The sequence below is a fragment of the Ahaetulla prasina genome, chromosome 6 (genome assembly GCF_028640845.1).
Source record: "Ahaetulla prasina isolate Xishuangbanna chromosome 6, ASM2864084v1, whole genome shotgun sequence".
NCBI lineage: Eukaryota > Metazoa > Chordata > Lepidosauria > Squamata > Colubridae > Ahaetulla > Ahaetulla prasina.
The window spans coordinates 96,552,835-96,574,242 of NC_080544.1; the positions used below are offsets into that span (position 1 = coordinate 96,552,835).

Here is a 21,408-nt window from a genome sequence, read left to right on the forward strand (position 1 = left end):
ACTCCTAGAGAGGCTCACTGATATGCCCACTGATATGGCTATGCGTGCCACCTGTGGCACACGTGCCATAGGTTCACCATCACGGCCCTAGTTGTTTATTGCTTTGCTCTTCTAATTTGGCACTGCTGGAAAACTACTTTTCTCTCTTCAGTTGGCTACTGTTCTCCACCAACCCTTCCAGTTAGTATTCATGGCATCTTTGGATGGAGAAATAAACTGACTTTCTTGGTTTCCAGTTAAGTCTGTGTTATCAGATTTATTGTAAATTTTAACTTCGTTTTTATATGAGACACAGGAACTGCTGGAAGTTTAAGCAGAATGATTAAAACAGCTTCCGCTTCTGCCCCTGCGTGTATCTGGTGTACCTAAATCAGAGTTTATGGTCTTTTAACTTTTCCCCCCTATGGTTATGCTTTAATCCCTTTAAACGAATAAATGTTATCTGCTTTGGTATCTCATTAACTGGAGAAGAATTACATGCTCCATAATAATTAAGCACCAATAATATTGGTATGTCGGTGCCTTGATCACATGCCTTATAGTCATTCACATGTCTTCCTGCAGGCACACACTCTAATTCGGACAAGATACAAAATGATATATTTTCCTCTTTAAAGCTGGTTCCTTTGAACCTGGTAGGTCTCTGAGGAGCAGGGTGAAAGGCTGAGTTATATTTTTAGTAGAAAATGAGACCGAGGAGCAAATTTAAATGAAATGAATATAGAGTTCACAAGGAGCTTCTCCTAATTCACATACAGCAGTATTCTTGTTTCTACACCCCAGCCATTAATTGTTATTATGAGGCGCCATAATTCCTTTTGCTCCTTGCATTGCACTCCTGGGTCACTGACCTGTGGTCCATTTTCCCATTAGTACTAATAAGTATCATGAGATAGTTGTGGCAGGAGTCAGATGCAAGACGGCTTTGTGGCTTGATCAACGTCATAGCAATCAAGGGGCTTTCTTTTACAAATGGCTAAGTTCATTTGTTAAGCAGACTATGAGATATTATTTACAGCAAAAACACCACCACCACAAGTTACATTTGTTGGGTTTAGGTAGTTCTAATTCAGTGTCTCGGTGTACATATTGTTTTGGGTTTTGTTTTAGGTGGCTGAGTTTAATTATGGGTTGATATTGCGCTAAATGAGAATACAGATTCGACAAACCTCACTGGTTGGATTAAGCTTTACGATTTACAATAGGGTAAACAGTTATATAAATGATTGTATTTTACACCAGGGATCCCCAACCCTGGTGCGCTTATGCACGCCCATTACAGACCTCTTAGGAATAGTGTGAGGTCTACAGTAGACAGTCTAAGGTTAAAGTTATGGGGGTTTGAAGATGTAACCACAGAGTCAGGTAGTGCATTCCAGGCATTGACCATTCTGTTGCTGAAGTCGTATTTTCTGCAATCGAGTTTGGAGCGGTTTACCTTGAGTTTGTATGTATTATTTCCTCGTGTATTGTTGTGGTTGAAGCTGAAGTAGTCATTGATAGGTAGGACATTGTAGCAGATAATTTTGTGTACTACGCTTAGGTCAGACCAAAGGCGGTATAGTTCTAGGTTGTCCAAGCCCAGAATTTCAAGCCTGGCGGCATAAGGTATTCTGTTGTGAGCAGAGGAGTAGAGTACAGATTTAAGTAAGCCATAACTCAAAAAGTGAGGCAAGAAAGGACACCATCTTTAATGATTGAAGATGTTCTTCTGGGCGTGTAGTATGCATTTGATGATCACTATCTCCATCTCCAACAGCATGATTTATTACAAGATTATATGAATCGGGTGAAGATTTGTGGAATTAAATATGGCCCCTATTTCTCTCTCCAGCAACACTGAATTGTGAAGCTGGGTCTGCATCTGAAATGAACATGTAAAGAGATGTTACTTTTTACCTCAGGCGACAAACATTTTTTTGGGGGGGCAGGAATCCTACAAGTGTATTTGATTATATTTCTCAGTCCTCTCTTCCACTTACAGTACTTTCTAATTTCCCATGATTATTTTTTTTACACTGCCGATTTCCAATTGCTTTACTATTTTACAGTCATGTGAAAAAAATATATGATGAAAACAGAATATTTGATGCATAAATCTTTTAATGTTTCTTTGGACTGCTGTGCGCCTCTTGCCTATCCATGTTCTGGTGACTCTTTATCGCTCCCTTCTGATTTTTCTTTTGTCCTTAGTTTCTTTCAATTGTCATTTTATGCATGAGATTTGTATTCTTTTCTTTTTAACTTGGTGCTTGGCTGCTTTTTTAAAAACTGAATGTTCTATGATTCTACTGTATATCAGCAGGGAGAAATGTTCCCCTGTGACGCATGCAAGTGACAGAACTATGTTAGCGTGAAGAAAGAGTAAAAGAAATGTGATGCTGAATTTTAGTTGTTTTGGGGTGTGCTTTCAAATTATAAAAAGATGTGGTATATTCAAATGATATCTTTCATGGCCTTTGAGTTTCCTTCTGGAGCAATTAGGAAAAAAAATACAGAGCACAGAATGCTTGAGGAAAACAGTAACCATTTTCATTTGCAAAATGTGATTAATCTTGCACTGGTTAATGGTATTTTTTGTATCCTGACACTGAATGTTTTTAAGTCTTAATTCTTTTATTCTTATGAATCAGTTTGCAATGCCTTGGCCTGCTAAGACGGTAATGAATTTTGTGAAAGAAACCCTTCCAGTTTCTTGGTTTTTAATCCCTATTTTGGTATCTCTCATTTTTAACAAGAATGTCAGCAGGTATTCTAAAGTTCAGAGGGATTTTTATGTTCAGAACAGCATTTAAATTATATACACTGGGATGAAAAAAAAATCAAGTCCTTACTTAGCATTGGAAATTGTTAATTACTGTGGCTGGATTTATGAAATTCAATTTGCATGTGTTAGAATGTTTCTTTTAAAACAAATTCCTTTTTTAAAAAAAACCTTTATCTTGCTTTTTCAATTTGGAATCTCTGTAATGCAGACCAAAAGCTAAACGGTTGTTCCCTGAAATGTATATGTTTCAGTGCTCATAAATAAATTTGTCAATTCAGCAGATGAAAACATTCCTTGATTGTTATTTTGTATACAGTATAACGGGTCTTTTATTATTATTTTTTCAATTAAAAATATTTGTGTTCAAGTTTAATATAATTTCTGGACCTGCATATTTGCTTTTTATATAGAAGTTGATTAAAAAGGATCTCAGTATATCCATTGAGAGATATTTCACTGGAAAACACATTTTGAAGATAATAAGATAATAATTACTTATCTCCCTTCTGGAGAGTTTTTCTTGAAACATCTTTGGAAGTTTAATATTGGCTTTTTTTCTTCTTCTTCAATCTTGTATATTCTTGAATTGTCTTTTTCCTCCATTTTCTCCATTCTCAATCCTAGGTCCCCTAACAAAGAAACAGACAGATGATTTAGGTGCTAACGAAGGTGCAGAAGACGAAGGTATATTTTTTCCCCCTGCCAAACTGATTTGCATGACAAGGAAAACTTTTTTCTCCCTTCTTTTTTTTTTCCTTCTTGTCTTCTTTTGAAGATGTGTTTTTTTTTAAAAAAAATCCCATTTTTGATGTGTTTTGTCTTCTTGCTTGTTGTTACATTTTTTTTTTAAAGAAAGAATGTTGTTAAGTTCTTTAAATAACAGTGGTTTTTTTTTAAAAAAAATAGGGTGTTTTATTTTTCTTTCCTTGGGACCGACTTTTGGTGTGTTGCATCCCGACTGAATTTTGTCCATGAGAACTAACACACTCTGGAAACACACTCTGCTTCTTGCATGTTTTCTAACCTCTGTTTTGATCGATTTCACTCAGTATCAAGGCAATGTGTTTTGTTTCTTTTTTGTCACCCACTTATTTCCATTTTTATAGAAATGTGTTTGAAAGTGTGATAAATGCTGTTATAAAAATGTTTCCTAAGCAACCATATTACTCCGATGCTTCACATCTCAGTATCCTCAATGCAGTTTTACTGTTGTAGAAAGGGAAAATGAAGGGAAGTGAGAGATCCTTAAGCTTAACATTCTTCTAATTGGAGAACAGTCGCATGAAAACTTAGATGTCTGTCTGTCTACCTATCTACTTACAATACCTACCTACCAACATTTGTATCTATCTATCTATCTATCTATCTATCTATCTATCTATCTATCTATCTATCATCTATCTATCTATCTATCTATCTATCTATCTATCTATCTATCTATCTATCTATCTAATCTATCTATCTATCTATCTATCTATCTATCATCTGTCTGTCTATCTATCTATCTATCTATCTATCTATCTATCTATCTATCTATCTATCTAATCTATCTATCTATCTATCTATCTATCTATCTATCTATCTATCTATCTATCTATCTATCATCTATCTATCTATCTATCTATCTATCTATCATCTATCTATCTATCTATCTATCTATCTATCTATCTATCTATCTATCTATCTATCTATCTAATCTATCTATCTATCTATCTATCTATCTATCATCTGTCTGTCTATCTATCTATCTATCTATCTATCTATCTATCTATCTATCTATCTATCTATCTATCTATCTATCTATCTATCTATCTATCTATCTATCTATCATCTATCTATCTATCTATCTATCTATCATCTATCTATCTATCTATCTATCTATCTATCTATCTATCTATCTATCTATCTATTTATCCCCTGCCTTTATTATTTTTACAAATAACTCAAGGTGACAGACATATTCAACACACCTTCCTTCTCCTGTTTTCCCTACAACAACAGGTCTGTGAGGTCAATTGGACTGAGAGAGGGTGACTGGGCTAAGGTCACCTAACTGGCTTTGGTGACTAAAGCAATAAAACTTAGACTTATATACCGCTTCATAGTGTTTTTACAGCCCTCTCTAAGCAGTTTACAGAGTCAGCATATTACCCCCAACAATCTGGGTCCTCACTTTACCTATTTTACCTCGGAAGGATGGAAGGCTGAGTCAACCTTGAACTGGTGAGATTTGAACTGCCAAACTGCAGCTAGCAGTCAGCTGAAGTAGACTCCAGTGCTGCACTCTAACCACTGCACCACCTCGGCTCAAAGCGAGGCTTGAACTCACAGTTTCTAGCTTTCTAGCCTGGTTCCTTAACCACTGGGTAGACCAAACTGGTTACTAATTAACAAAAAGTACATTATTCTTGTTCTTAATGATATAAAGACTATTCTGAAGGAATAGAATATATTTTTTATTGGCCAAGTATGATTGGACACACAAGGAATTTGTCTTGGTGCATATACTCTTAGTGAAAACTAAGTGCATATACTCTTAGTGAAAACTAAAATTTATGACTCCATAGTCATAAATACTGAGTTTTCTTGACAAAAACATGGAAGCAGTTTCTTCTGACTTCTTCTGGAATGTTCCTTCAAGTTCCAGTCTAACCAACCTCTAGTATTCATTCTTAAACTAACCAGACCTGATCTAGTGAGTTTACAAGGCTTGACAAGATGAATAAGATCTTGTTACCTACATGAGACCATAGGAATAATAGAGCTAGTCAACTGTTAAGATATATAAATAATTGGTTTGGTTTCATTTGAAAACTCTCCTGAGACATTTTACTTTTACCAGCATCTTTGCATTATACCTCTTCATCCCCTTCCTTTCTGGGATCCTGGAACAGACCAGCTGTGTATTTCTTGTCTGATACTCAAAATTATTCAATTATGTGTTCAGACTATGTGTGATTGTGTGTGTATTTATGTGTCATTTCTATTGCACATTAAATTAAATTAAATACCAAGGAAAAATGCTTAACTGAGATACTGTAATATATTCTTCAACCTAGAATATATTTTGCTACTTAAATATTTTTTTCCCCTTAAAGAATATTCTTGCTCTTTGAACACAGTTAATTTGTAAAACTTGGCTTTTCCCTGCTTTCAAGAGCCTTCCCATGCACCCATGAACTCCCAAATTCCACTGTGTCATTAATTCAAAGGTTGACTGAAGAAGCTGAGTTATTTATCCCTTTAAATAAAAAGAATAAACTGAAAATTGAGGGGGTCAAAGGCAGAGAGATAATTAGAAAAGTGAGTTAATTTTCCCATTAGTGCAACCACTGGAACCAAATTCATTTTAGCCCTCTCTCATTCGGGTCAAACTGTAATATCCTCACTCCAAGCTTCTATCTCTTAAGTCTGACGCTCTTTAAGAGGTCATAAACTTTGCAGGAATCTTCCATTCAAAGCGCAGGCTTAGGATATCATCATTCCAGGTTTGGGTACTTAATTCTTAGCCTCTAAAAAAGCTTTAGGGCCATTCTTTTCTGATGTTAGAGGAAGAAAACTATACTTTTTGCAATGTTTCCAAGACGCACATTCAGGAGTAGAAAAAAAGGATGGACCCTCAGTGATTTGAAATTATTCAGGTATATGTACATGTCTAATCATTAGGCATATAATGATTTATTGAGGGGCGGCGAGAAAGTTGAATGATCATTCTGACATTATATAAACAAACAAAAAACAGCATTTTCAAAACTAGATGCCCTCCTGCCACACACATTTGTTTAAAACATGAAGCGCCTTACAGAAAGTCCTCATATCATGACTGCCTTGATTAGCGAGCCTTTGCAATTACACAGCAATGGAAAAGTCACTTTACTATCAATCTTCACATTTACAATCTTTCCAGGGCTGCAAAGCAAAGGAATATTGAAGTCAGTTCTTAAGCAAGGTCACAGTTTCACTTAGAGACCGTTTCATTTAACAACTGAATAGCTAATCCCAGTTGTGGTTGCTACAATAGAAGAAAACTAACAGTATTGGTTAATCAGGACCTCATGCATTATAGAACCTAATACTGTACCTTCCGTACCAAATTATCCTCAGATTTAACTGTTACACTTCTTAAATACTTCACAGAAAGAGGTATGAAAGTTGAGTCATGGCATCTGCACTTCTTTTCTTTTTTGGTTTGAAACATTTCCCTGCTTATCCAAGTAGCTTCTTCAGTGTTGTTTATTATTGCCTTTTGCCACTTAGAACATCCTGGAGTCACATGGAATGATAGAAAAGCGGCAAAACATTTCAAACCCATGAGAGAGAGAGAGAGAGAGAAAGAAAGAGAGTGTGTCCAATTGCCGTGACTCAACTTTCAGTCAACTCTACAAATTGTCATTATTTAGAACAAGTTCAGAAATTCAGAACAAGCCTATGATTTGGGGGCCACAGATATAATGTGACATTTCTCCAGATGGTCTCATAACTAGAAAAGAAACCACAATAATAATAACATTTCTGTTTTTCCCCTCCTTTTAATTTTATAGAAGGGAAATGAAAGTAGGGCTCTTGTATATTTGACGTTTGTTCTTTGCCACTTAGAACACCTTGTGTTGCACGGAGTGATCGAAAAACAGCAAAGCTTTTCAAACCAAAGAAAAGAATGGAAATTTCAGTTACCATATCTCAACTTCCAGTTAACTCTACATGGATGACAGAGAATCTTCATATTCCTAGAAAGATACCAAGTCTGAGATAAAATTATTCATTGTTTCAATACATACTCTGCCGCTTTGTCCCTAGAATACTCAAGGTGTCCAATAATTTAAAATAAAATAAAATAATTTTAAAAATTCTTCAAACCACAGTTAATTTATTTAGTAGTGTAGCAGCGTAGCTCAAAAAAATCTGGCTGAAATGAAAACAGAACAAGTGGGACCAAATGCTACTGTTCTCAGAGTGCATTTGGAGTGATGATGATGATGATGATGATGAAAACCACATGACCATATCCTTCCAAAATCACACTTGAGTCCTTTAGATTTCACAGCAGTTTCCATCTTTCCCCTTGAGCATTGGATTTTTAACATTCCCCTTTTTCAAACAGTGCTCTTCTACAGACCCCCCACAAATTGTGACCCATCAAGGCTTATGAAACGGATTGTTATTTAAAAGACTTACAAGCCACAGGGTAAATGTTTATTAGACTGTTGAAAACACTCATGTTCTTACAGTCTCACATGAATAGCAAAATAAAGGAAGTCGATCTGTTCCAGACAGGTCACCATAATTAGATGGTGACTACATTAGCTTTGTAAATTAGACGGTTCACAGACCTATCCTAAGGTGATATCTTTTCAGGTAAGAAAATACCTTCGGGATCCAACTCACACATTAAAAATTATGTTCTCTGCTACTTTTTACCCACAGTCACACTTTCTTACACATTCTATGACAAGTTATTAGTTATTTCCATAAACCTATTAACATTCAAAACTCTGAGAGCAATTCCCTCATTAACACTGGCCTTTCCTATACGATCAAAAATTAATAAATGGATATTGTGAAATATTAAGAGGTTCCTAATCCTAGTTTTTTGCAGGGACACGGTGGCTCAGTGACTAAGACACTGAGCTTGTCAATCGAAAGGTCGGCAGTTCAGAGGTTCGAATCTCTAGTGCCGCGTAATGGGGTGAGCTCCCGTTACTTGTTCCAGCTTCTGCCAACCTAGCTCGAAAGCACGTAAAAATGCAAGTAGAAAAAAATAGGGACCACCTTTGGTGGGAAGGTAACAGCGTTCTGTGTGCCTTTGGCATTTAATCATGCCAGCCAAATGACCATGGAGATGTATTTGGACCGCGCTGGCTCTTCGGCTTTGAAACGGAGATTAGCACCGCCCCCTAGAGTCGGGAATGACTAGCACATATGTGAGAGGGGAAACTTTACCTTTTTAATTCTAGTTTTTATTTGGCTCGCAGTTTGGGAAAGACTGTGCTGTTTACAGATCTTGTTGAGAAATTACTTCAAAGATCAGCTCTTCACCCTTCAGACTGTTGTGGCTTTTCTAATTTGTCACATAATCGTGGGGCAGGCACTAATACTAAAACATCTGTCAGATTAATCAGTACTTTTCACTCTTTGGGGAAAAAATGGAAGAACATCTCTGTGCAAAATAAACTTAGCTAGCAGTAACAGGAGAGGTATCAGAAGTAACTCCGTTCTTTTTATGAAATTGATTGAGTAGTCGTCTGTTACTTCTATTAGTAACAGACGACTACTGAAGTTAGTAATAGTGAAGTTCTCTGAAGTTGTGACAAATTATCTGTAGACGTTTCAGAATCTTTGTTAAACTTTGAGAAATGGAGCAGAATATTCATTTCCAAATATTTCACTGACTCCTCTGTCTGTCTGTCTGTCTGTCTGTCTGTCTGTCTGTCTGTCTGTCTGTCTATCTATCTATCTATCTATCTATCTATCTATCTATCTATCTATCTATCTATCTAGTTGCCTTTTGCCTAAGCAATAGAACTTCCTTAGATTAGGTTAATTCCGATGCAAGTAGTCTCAATTGAGAGACCATTTACAGTTACACTAGTGATGAAAAAGGACAGATCCTTATATTTATGGTTGTGACTGTCATAGCATCCCTGCAGTTATGTATTTGAGATTCAGACACTTCACAATCAGTATATCGCAGCATCCTACAGTCATGTGATCATGCTTTGCATACCCAGTGTCTTTTTTGTATATAACTCTTATTAAAACTTTTAAATAAGAGTAGTCAATAGAAAAGTAAAATCACCAACTTGCAGTCATGCCATGCCTTGTTTAATGACCATGGGTGACTCCCTTAACAACCACAGCACAAGGGAGGTCATAAGACCATTGGGGTCCTGCAATATCTCACTTAATGACTGCATTGCTTAGCGATGGAGTTGATTGTTTGATTTGGGGGTCATTATTTATACAGTATGTGCAGTTCTAATTGCTGGATAACTAGGAAAACATCTAAGAGATTATTCTGAGCAAATTGTGCTACCCTGACTTTTCTGTACCTATAGTTTCTCATTATTTTCTGAATGAACTTGCAAATCATTTGGAAAAAAAGATCATAAAATTATAATTGAGAGCAGTGACCCAAGCTGACAATTTTGGCAGATGTCTCATCATCTGTAAAGATATGTAGAATGTTCATCCTTCGTTGCACTTAAATACTTATTTTGGCCAAAATAAAGAAAGGAATTAGAAGTTATAAGAGACATAGATGAGCTCACTTGAGTTACATGGGTTTGAGCTGAAAAGTGGGCACATGTTTTCTATCTTGTCCAACCATCCCATCTTACTCCCCTAGTCCTGCGACACACAAAACACACAAGAGAAGCTTTGATCAAACCATCATGACCAATTTCTATCATTCACTATGGACATCCCTACCTGAGATCCCTTTGTCTCTTCTACAAATGATTGTCATTGTTCGGAAGGTCTACTATAAATTCTAAACAAGCCTATGATTTGGGGGCTGTACATATAATGTGACATTTCTCCAAATGGTCTCATATTTGGAAGAGAAAACACAATGATCACACTTCTGTTCCCCCCCTCCTTTTAATTTTATAGGAGGGAAAGGAAAGTAGCGCTCTTGTGTTTTTGACTGTTGCCTTTTTGGCCACCCCGCACACCCTATGTTGCATGGAGCGATCGAAAAGCAGAATGATTTCCAAGGAGAAATGAGACAGAGAGCAAATAAACCCTAATAAAATATGACAGCAAGGAAGGTAACTAAATCTGCTTACTAAATTCAAGTGTAAATTCTTATTCTGTATAAAAAAAAGTCATATCAGTGGATCAGTCAGACACCATGTCCTTTCCCCATTTTGTAGCACTGCTTTACTGTATTTAAACCAATTCTGTAAGAAGAGGTGAACTGTTTTTCTTTTCAATGTTCCTTTGCCTCTGTTCCTTTTTTTAAAAAAATGCTGATACCTCTATATCCAAAGAGTATCAAGAAAAGCTTTGAACTGTTCCCTAAACTGAGCTCTAATCAAACATATATCTCAATTTTAATTATAGGAAGGTCTCTTCTACAATTCTTGTCAAGCTAACATATAGTTGACATTTACTGATCCCAAAAATTGTGATATGATCTGAATATTACTCGGATGGGAGAACATCTGGAAATCTAGGGTTCAAAGATCAAATGGGAAAATATCTCCCTCTCCCACCCTCTCTCTGTCTGTCTGTCTCTCTCTCTCTGTATCTACATGTAGAATAAAAAAACGTTTGTGAAGAAAACTAAACGGGCATATCATGAAGTCACCAGAAATCAAGATCAACATATAGAAGAGTTTATATTCATCTTCACAAAACAATATAACACATTGTTCTCAACCTTGGCAACTTTAAGATGTCTGGATTTCAAGTCCCAGAATTCTGGCTGTGAAATTCTGGGAGTTGAAGTCCAGACATCTTAAAGTTGCCAAAGTTGAGAAACACTAATATAGTAGACACATTTCAGGTTAATTATCTGTTTTGTAACTATGTTCCTGAAAGACTAGTAGAAAGAACATACAAAATTAATTACCCTAATTTACTGATTGTAGTTAACATTGAGTAGTATGTTTTCTATTAGAATCGCTAGGATGACAATGTCATGAAACAAAGTGTGCTTTGAGAGCACATCTAATTTGATTCACCTTTTGAATCTGAAGCAAGGCCCCTATGGGTTGGCATGGGAAAATGAGAATAATTGTATTTTTTTGGAAATAGAATTGTGTGTGGGACTATGTGTATTAATCTGAGGTACTCAGTCAATTCCATGCTTCAGGATTCAAGTACACTTTTATACTGCATGAATGGATGATACAAAAAGCCTTAAATCTCTTTTTATATCCATGAAAATATCACAAGTTAAAATTTCACATTATTTGAGCTTTCATTTTGCTACTGTTTTACATTTCCCTCCTTAGGGAAGTTTGCACTGCATTATCAGTGTATTGCATATTGCATTAGTAATACTTAAAGATATGGGAAGAATAACTTCTGACAGTGCATTCATGAATGAAGCTCCCATATAAATTTAAGCAACAAAGAGTCTTCCAGAATTTCTATTGTCTGGTAGCGCATAATGTGAAGTCTTTTCTTAGTTTAATTACTGTTTTTCTTTCCAGAAAACTTCTTTTAAGTCTAAAACCCTTCTATTGCATATTTCAATATTTATGGTAAATTTATGCTAAATGTAGTTCATCAAATCATCAGCTTGAAAGTGAGCTTAGCATAAATAGCACCATGGCCCATGTATTTGAAGGGATCTTCAAATGCAGACTTTTCATTACCAAACTAGGTAACATCATAGCCCTGATATTTACCTAGTTTCATAACGAAATATTTGCAAGAAAGCCACCAATCTCAGAGAGCACCAAGGATCCTGTAGTTTCACGTTGAGCTACAAATATTCTCTTCTATCTTATATATTTCCTTGCTCAAGCCAGATTTGTCTTTAGTGGGATCTTTATATGGGAAGAAGACAGGACTTCTCCTGATGGGGTGTCATCTGGATTTATTGGCTAGAATTTCTGAAGGTTGTGGTTCTAACATAGCTGGGAGGTCCTATCTGACTGATAGAAAGATAATTGGTCCAAGCAAGAAGACAGAATTTCTCTCTTCCATGAACCAGAAGACTAGAACTAATTTGACTAATTTCCAATGGCCTGTAATGAATCTCTCACTATTTTAAAGTGGCCACCTTGGATTTAATTTGTTTTCTTTGGCATCGTTGATCGAAGGATTCTGTAATTAATACATGGAATAGACAGTGGGAAAAGAGGAACCTGGTATAGAGGAACCACTAAACCATTCAGGAAGCTCTGGATATATATTTGAAAGTTTGTGTTTTCAATATTTTACTTACTTCTCTTTCTGGACTAATCAAATATATCAAAAATTACAATTCAGGGCTCTTTGCCTCCATTTCTGCAAGATCTCTCTCTCTCTCTCTCTCTCTTTCTCTCTCTCTCTCCCCCTCCCCTCTTACATCCATCACTCTGTGTGTCTTACAATTAAATCATTTGCCATTTGAAACCTTCCCCCATGGCTCTTAATAACAGCAGAAAAATTTGGCCACAAACCACTCTTGTGACATCATCACTTCACTCTTCCTTTGAGGCTGAAGAAATAAAACAAAAGTTGCCCATTCATGATTTAATTTATTCATCTGGGTTGTCCTCCTGAAACTTAATTAACCTTTGTGTCTGTACTAGAATTGATCTTCCTAAGGTAGCTCTTGTTTTATGAATAAAGGTGGTGGCTTTAGAACGCACTATTGCAGGCTGACTCTGCCCACTGCCAGCAGTTCGATTCTGACCAGCTCAAGGTTGACTCAGACTTTCATCCTTCCGTGCTTGATAAAAGGATGACCCAGATTGTTGGGGGCATTATGATGGCTCTGTAAACCGCTTAGAGAGGACTAAGCTTATGGAGCGGTATATAAGTCTAAGTGCTATTGCTAATACTAAAGACCTGTCATCATCCTGAGAGATCTTCCTGAAAGTTCAATTATTCAACCATATTTAATAGCATGTTTATGTAACTATTAGACTTTGTTTACTTGCTGCCCTGTGCTAATAGAGCACAGGTAGAAAAGTAAAAATGCAGAAATGCAATAATGAGGTTAGTAGAAATGTTTGTAATACAGGCATCTGATGAAGTGCACACTCTGTTGTTTCTGTGTGTCCAGAGTCATGGAGGCCTTGTTTGTCTAGTTAGGTAACCTCACTTCAAAGGAGAGGGAGGACATGACATCATGCCAGAGCAAATGCCCTCCAGTAGTTAGGTACTTTGAATTTAGTGAAGTGTGTCATAGAGGAGGCAGTTGTTAATTTAAGTTTTCAGAATTGAATCTGCCCTGGCTACTCAAATGAACAGGAAATATCAAGAGTCTCGTGGACCTTTGCTAATATACAATCTCACGGGAAGAAGTCTGCTGTTGTTACCTCTTTGCAGGCATCTACATCCTAATTACATGAAGTACTGTGGAAATATATTTTCAAATGTCAAGAGCAGAACCTTGTAATGGCACAAATAGATTTATGAGCAGCTTCCTCCGATTATGAATTCTTTTTGAAGTTATTCCTTCTGACATGGCAATGTAAGAGAGGAAAAAAGCAGGCTTGCTTTAACATTTCATAAATAACCTGAACAACTCTTGAGCATACAACCTTTCTTGGGCTGAAGGTCCCAGTTGGTTTTTAACTAGCATGTAGGGAGACCCAGTCTAGATAATGGATGGGTCCAGGATCAAGAATTAGATGGGTCAAGAATAAAAGTCACATTTCAATTACATGGTTAGTGAAATTTCTCCTTTATGTATTTAATAGTTTTATAAAGTTCATCATAAATTATGGAACAGCTTGAAGAACAGTGGCAAGGCTTTGAAGGCTATAAGTTGTATTTGCTTGGTTAGATATAAAATACATGGGTCTGGTTTGAAATGGCATCAAAATCTGGACCAACTTCCAACTTAACTGGGGATGTACCAAAGGATAATTCTGTCAGGTTGATTCATGTTCATTTGTTTCAAGATAATACAACTTGCCTCCCTTCATTTAAAAGGAAGTCCACAATCAGTTGCATAAAATGCCAATGTTTTCTGGAAGCCTGTTGAGCTGATAGGCTATTGGCCAATACTAATGCCAAGATTGCATTACACTAAACACAAAGAGATTTGTGGTTCCTTCCTCATCCTTCATTGGGATAAAATAATTACATATCTGTAATTCGCTAGTCTTTAGTTGCTGTTTAGAAAATTTGAGTGAACAAAGATTTTCATCTTTAACAAGAATTTGCTTTTGGAGAGGGATTAGTCCAGATCTGTACTTCCTTTTTTAAAAGTCTGCCCTATGGAAAAACAGAAAACAATGTTGTTCCATCATCAGTATTTTTTTCCTTCAGATATTTGAAGGTTTTTTCCTGTGCTTCTCTTCAGTCTAAACATACAAAGCTTGTTCAAATGTTGCTCCTTATGTAGTTTTAGGAGCACATGAAAGGTTTCACATATATTTGTGAAGTCCTCTTCACTGTAATCAGATTCTACTCATGGATCCCTCATTAATCTCATAGAGAACATATCCACACACCACCATTAAGTTGTTCTTTTTCCATACTCATGCTTTTGTTAGTTGTTAATTGGAAGACTAAACTTCTGGTCCCAGTGACCAAGCTAGACTGCATCCTGCAACTCTATCCTGGGACATGTATATTCGCTTTCATTCGCTACAAATAATTCTTTGTGCCTAAATGTAGACATCTATTTCTATTGAAATTGGTTTTAATGCCCAATTCTTTTATATAAGCTGAAGGAGATAAGATATGTCTACGACGTGTTTCAGAGGTACTGTCAGAGCTTTCAGAACTCTGGGAAAAAAATGAATCCTCTCAATTTCTTTTTCCCTGTGTCCTTTCTGAGTGGCAAGAACCACTTTCTTTCAAAGAGGTGGATTTCTTGTAGGTCAGCAATGATATTTTTGACAGTGTAGCATGCAGAAAATTTATTTCATCTCTATTCTTATCTGCTATGGCATGTGGATAAATTGAGAGAAGTTTGCAGTACTGCCTGTCCTTAACCTTTTGGAGCATAATATTCAGAAGGAAGTCATAAAAAAAGCATTATGGAGGCTGAATTTATTCACAGAGCTCTTTATAACTTGAACTTGATTTCTTGCTAGAATACAAGGTTCAGGAAATAGATGTGGCTGTTTCTCCAAAGACCATTATTCCATTTGCCCCATTTGCCCAGATAAACCAAATGGTGCTACCAAGACTTCATTACTATTCACAGTCGGTGCTCTGTAATTCAATGTAATTTTAATTAAAGATGAATTCTTAAACAATCTCCTCCTGCGCTACCTACAAGCATACAATTAGCTGCTTACAGCTTCTGCTGTGAGCCAGTCATTTAGTGGTTCTCAAATTAATAATTTATTTTTGGTCCCTTCATTTTGCATTCATGGTAGGAAAATAAGAAGCCAGTGCTATGGGTAGAAAAGCCATCTTGGAGGAAAACGTTGGAGGAAGTGAGAATTATACCCTAGGTATTCTAATTAATGTTGAAACACATCAAATAGGTGATTCTACAGGCAAAACTAAATGTCATTTCAACCTGTAGTTTAATGCACAAATTGCCAGTGACACCCCTTCTAAAAGAGGAACAATGATAGAAAGATGCGGAGATTTGCATAACATAAACCAAAAGGCAAGTTTAAAGGCATTCCAGAGTAGTTGTTATCTTATTAACCCAGCTGGCTTTCTTGCCTAAGGTGGAACTAGAACTCACAGTCTCCTGGTGATTGACCCCAAAGTCACCCTGCTGGCTTTCATGGCTAAGGAAGGACTAGAACTCACAGTCTCCCAGTTTTTAACCTGGTGCCTTAATCACTAAGCCAAACTGGCTTTTAGGATCCCACGAAACCAAGGTGATGGTTTCATGGCCAGCCTCAATTCTCTTTGGAGGGGTGGGGAGTTCCACAACTGGAATGCTATCACTGAGAACCTTTCTCCTGGTTGCTGAACCAAACCAACTGATACAGTCACTGATCTTAATGCATGTCCTGAAAGGCATCCAAATTAAGAAATATTCATTATATTCCTCTAAAGAGAAGGCTATCACCTGGTGAGCTATACATTCCTATTTGTTCTTCTGTCCAGGCACTCGGTTGTTTAGTCAGTTTATATTCTTTATTAATCGCAGCAGAACATCTTCATGGCAATAAAATACCATAGGGTACTGATAGACATTCCGTGGAATTTTTATGATTTTCATCAGCTGTCCAAATGTAAACAATAAGGGCGCCTGTGTGCAACCTGTGTGCTGTACATAAGACTTCATTCAGTCCCCCCAATCATAGTTTATAAAGAGACCTCTAAAAGCAATTTGGTTAATGAAGAGGCATACCCTGTACTTCAATTGTTTAGGACTATACAGTTGAAAAACAGCATCTTGAATGATCCTCAGACACAAGAAGCAAACTAATAAGGCTGTTTCCAAGACCGTTATTAGGAGGTAACTTATAGTTTATTGTTCCCTTTAACTGACAGACCAAGTTAGCTATCTCACTCAGCTTAATAACAGGGCCAACCCTGCTTTCTGCTCCTGTATTGATCGGGCCTCCTGGTGATATTTACATTCTAAACTTCTCATGGTAGAGTTTTAGCTTTATTTATTGTTTCCTGCAAGACACCATTAATATTGACCTACATAACCAATGTACATTGACCTATATACATGATCATCGGAGTGGCTTTAGCTCACTAAAGAGAAGTTTGGAAATGTCAGGGCATTGCTAAGGTTTAAGCTTTGGTTTTGCTGCTGATTATAGTCTCTCTGTGTTTTGTCAAATAGGGGCTCTGTATTTCATCAACAAGAGCTTATCCCTCTTCTCCTTTCTTCTCCAACTAAATTAGCTCTTTTCTTTTCTTGGTTTAAAACTAATCAAACCAATCAAAATTTAACTAAGGAAAAACAACCAGCTCTCCTTCTCAGATCTATTTGGGTATTAAGTTGGCCTATTAACAAACATTAAAGACGTTTGGTGATCTAAATTTTAAGGGGAATAGCTGATTCAGAGTGGAGGTGGGTGTGCACTGTTCTATCTGCCAGCACCTTCTTAAATCAAATGTGGTGTGGTTTTTTTCCCCCTAGGTAGTCATGCAAAGACAAAGTTTCTTTAAGGAGTTGCTGGCAGTGTGACTTCTGCTCCCACTGTGCTTCAAATCAGCTTTTTGTCTTAAGATCCAGATTATTATATAACCTTAACAAACTTTGTCCCATATATATATATGAAGATGACAAATGAGACTTCGTCGAAACATTGCCAAGACTCTTTCAATTTTATGCGGGAGAAAACCCAAATAACCAAAGATCTACATACAAACACCCACAAAAACCTCAGAATATATATATATATATATATATATATATATATATATATATATATATATATATATATATATATATATATATATATATAGTGTGTGTGTGTGTGTGTGTGTGTACACACACACACACACACACACCCATATATATATATATGTTTTCTGAGGTTTTCGGGTGTTTGTATGTAGGTCTTTGGTTATTTGGGTTTTCTCCACAGAAATTGGAAGTGTCTTGGCGACGTTTCGACGAAGTCTCATTCGTCATCTTCAGGCTTCAGCTTCGTGCTTCTGGGAGCAATGTGTGATTGCAGCTGTTTCTTCCTTTTTAACTGCTAGTGGGGGTTTGAACTGATTGGGTGGGAGCTTGGGTGGGAGCTATATATATATATATGTATGTATGTATGTATACACCCCAGCAATTAAAGCAACCTGAATAGGAAGGCATGATTTATTTTGAAATAAATCACCATAACTCTATAAATGCATAAGTTCTTGTTCTAATACAAATCTTCTCTCTTTTCTGTTCTCCTTACAATCAATTGGATGATAAAGTTAGTGCATTTTCTATGTAAATGGAATAGCAGTGGCAAGGGAAAGAATAGAATAGATTTTTTTATTGGCCAATTGTGATTGGACACACAAGGAATTTGTCTTGGTGCATATGTTCTCAGTGTACATAAAAGAAAAGATACATTCATCAAGAATCATAAGGTAGAACGCTTAATGATAGTCATAGGGTACAAATTTAACACTTAATGATACAACAGTTAATGATAGTCATAGGCTACAATTAAGCTTTGTTGATCCTGACTTTATCATGACCAATTTCATGATAAACTTCCATGCCGAACAGATTAAACATCCCTTTATTGTGTTTATTCCTATTAAAAAATACTTACGGGTAGTCCTCAACTTATGACCACAATTGGGACCAGAATTTCTGCAGCTAAGAAATGAAATGACTTGCACCTGATTTTATTACTTCTTTTGCCAGGCTGCTTAAGTGAACCACTGCAGTTGTTATATGAAGCATGTGGCCATTAAGGGAATCTGGCTTCCCCCCATTGACTTTGCTTGTCAGAAGCCAGTTCGGAACAAATGGTGATCTCATGGCCCCAGGTTACAATGCAACCATTGTAAATATATATTGGTTGCCAAGTGCCCAAATTTTGATCACTGTAATTGTGAGGATGCTGTAACGGTTGTAGCGCAAGGACCGAAGGTCATGTTTTTCAGTGTTGTTGTAACTTCAGATGCACACTAAATAAATGGTTGTAAGTCAAGGACTACTTTTAAACCATCCATCTTTTTTTTGATCCTTCAAAATTTAGATGATTTTTTTCTGGAAATCTAACAATTTCATGCTGTTCCCAGCCCTGAAGCTTTTTTGCCTGATTTGCAAGGACTTCCATTCCTTTCAAAAATTACTTATAGACTACAATTCTGCTATCTCTTCTCCTTTCTCACCTAGCCAGATGGCTTAATTAGAAATTTATGACAACATTAGAAGGAAACAACTGGCTGGAAGGGTAGCCTTGTAGGCATACACTGCTTCCTTATTAATTTCCCCAAGCTTTTTCTTGGAGGACTTTCTTTGCAAAGAGTTAGATGTGTCTGCACCCATACATTGCACAGATAGTAGAATAGAATAGAATTTTTTATTGGCCAAGTGTGATTGGACACACAAGGAATTAATGAATTAATACCTTGATGAACGTATCTTTTCTTTTATGTACACTGAGAGCATATGCACCAAGACAAATTCCTTGTGTGTCCAATCACACTTGGCCAATAAAAAATTCTATTCTATTCTAATAAGAGGCATACATTGGAATAGTTGATCAGTATTGTTCAATATTTTGCATCCTAATCTGGACAAAATAAACTAAGGAAACTGGTGATGAGGATGTTGATACAAAGCAATCATCCAAAGCAATTATTGATTTTTTAAATCTGCTATGAATTTAGGATAATGCATGAAGAAATCTCTTCATAAAGTGTCTCGAAAGCCATTCCTGACTTTATGTGGTCAATTTTAAACTGTTATTGCTCAGTTTTCTCTAGGTGCCAAAAATTCTAGCTCATTTTTAGGATAACTTTCTCAGCTCTATCTGCATTCTGAAGATGTTTCTATCTACCTACCGACATTCTGATTGCAATTGTAACCTAATTAAATGTCCGGAGTGCACAGTTTATACAAAGTGCAGGAATATCAACAATTCTAGGCTCTGGACAGATAAACAAATATCTAAAATAGTGTTTCTCAGATCCAGCCAGTTACCATAGCATATCCAAGGATGGTAGATTCTGTTGGAATTCTGGATTCCTTGATATTACTTGTGATCTCAGGGAAGCTATATTGTTGTTGAGGAAGCAGTACATTTTCAAGCTTTTGTAAGGCCTTAAAACAATTTGCTATCCCTCCCTCTTTTTGATCCAGATGGTCAGACGAGCTCTGCTGGTTAATGTTGCCTTTTAAGAGTCAGATTTGTGTTTGTGACTTCGAGTGCTATGGTTGGTCCCTTAAATTATTGCTTTTAAGAGTCCGTTTTCTAAAATCAGTGGCCACATAAATTGTACACATACGAAGTTTAGATTGTCTAAACAATTGATATTTATTGTTCTGGATTTTCAGTGTAGAGGTGTTCTGGAGGGAAAGAAACCCAGATTTCTGTAGGATGTTTCTTGAATTCAGATGGTGAATCTAGAAGCAAGAAAAATTGAAACAGCTCCAAAATACAATAATTCTTAATTTCCATTTTTTTTAACAGTCCTGTTCAGGCTTCATAATAACATTAAAATGTCATGATCTGATGCTTATTAAAAAGAAAACACCGTAATAGCTATTAAAGTTCAGTAAATGAAAAGGTAAACTTGCTTGAAAATTGTTTAAATGTAAAAAAAAAAAGTGTTTGGCCATTGCCTTTTTTGTTTGGCTTCACACTCTAGCCTAGAGACCTGAGACTTCTTGATGATTCTTCGTCCAAGTACTAACAAAATCCTACAATAATTACCTTTCCAAGATCTTCCAAGTTTGGATAGATGCTACCTACCTCAGCCAATAGCACATAAAGTTGTAATAATTTATGTATGTTGCTTGGGAAACATTAAAAAAAACAGCTTAGGAAAAAAGGAAAACAACTTAAGATGTCTATGCACGTTATAACATTCTTGAGATATCATGTTTTTTTTTAAATGTTTTTCTTGCAGACATTCGAGATAGTGGGGGACCTAAACCAGTCATGGTATATATTCACGGAGGGTCTTACATGGAAGGCACTGGAAATTTATATGATGGCAGTGTGCTCGCAAGTTATGGCAATGTGATAGTCATCACCGTCAACTACCGACTTGGGGTACTTGGTAAGCAAGATTTTACTTTAACACTCGCCTTGTGTGGTTCTCTTTCTGTTGATGAGAAGGTTGTAGATATAGATGTAGAGGTTGAGGTGGATTTAGATGTAGAGAATGTGGTTCTTCTTCTTTTTTTTTAGTGTTTTGCTGTATATTAAAGGAAATATTTATTTATTTGGATGATTTGAATTGATCGTTGTGTGGAGTCACACGCAGTTGCATTCTGTTCTGATAACCAAGAAAAAAATGTTTTCCCATCTTTTGGAATTATATGTGGTTGCTGCCTGCATGTATTTGCTGTGAACGTTACAGTAATTAGTTGTACATATTGTCAAGTAATTTAAAGCGAATGGCAAGTGTAAGATGAG

General features: G+C 36.3%; 1 protein-coding gene across 2 annotated transcripts in view; it reads left to right on the plus strand.

Annotated features, from left to right (window-relative positions):
- The window catches only part of NLGN1 (neuroligin 1), a 636,113-nt gene that overhangs the window by 211,056 nt on the left and 403,649 nt on the right, over nt 1-21,408 (plus strand). For both annotated transcript variants that reach the window (XM_058188586.1, XM_058188587.1), the window contains exon 2: nt 20,897-21,049. In XM_058188586.1, the coding sequence (XP_058044569.1) occupies nt 20,897-21,049 (153 nt within the window). The remainder of the gene's footprint in view (nt 1-20,896; nt 21,050-21,408) is intronic.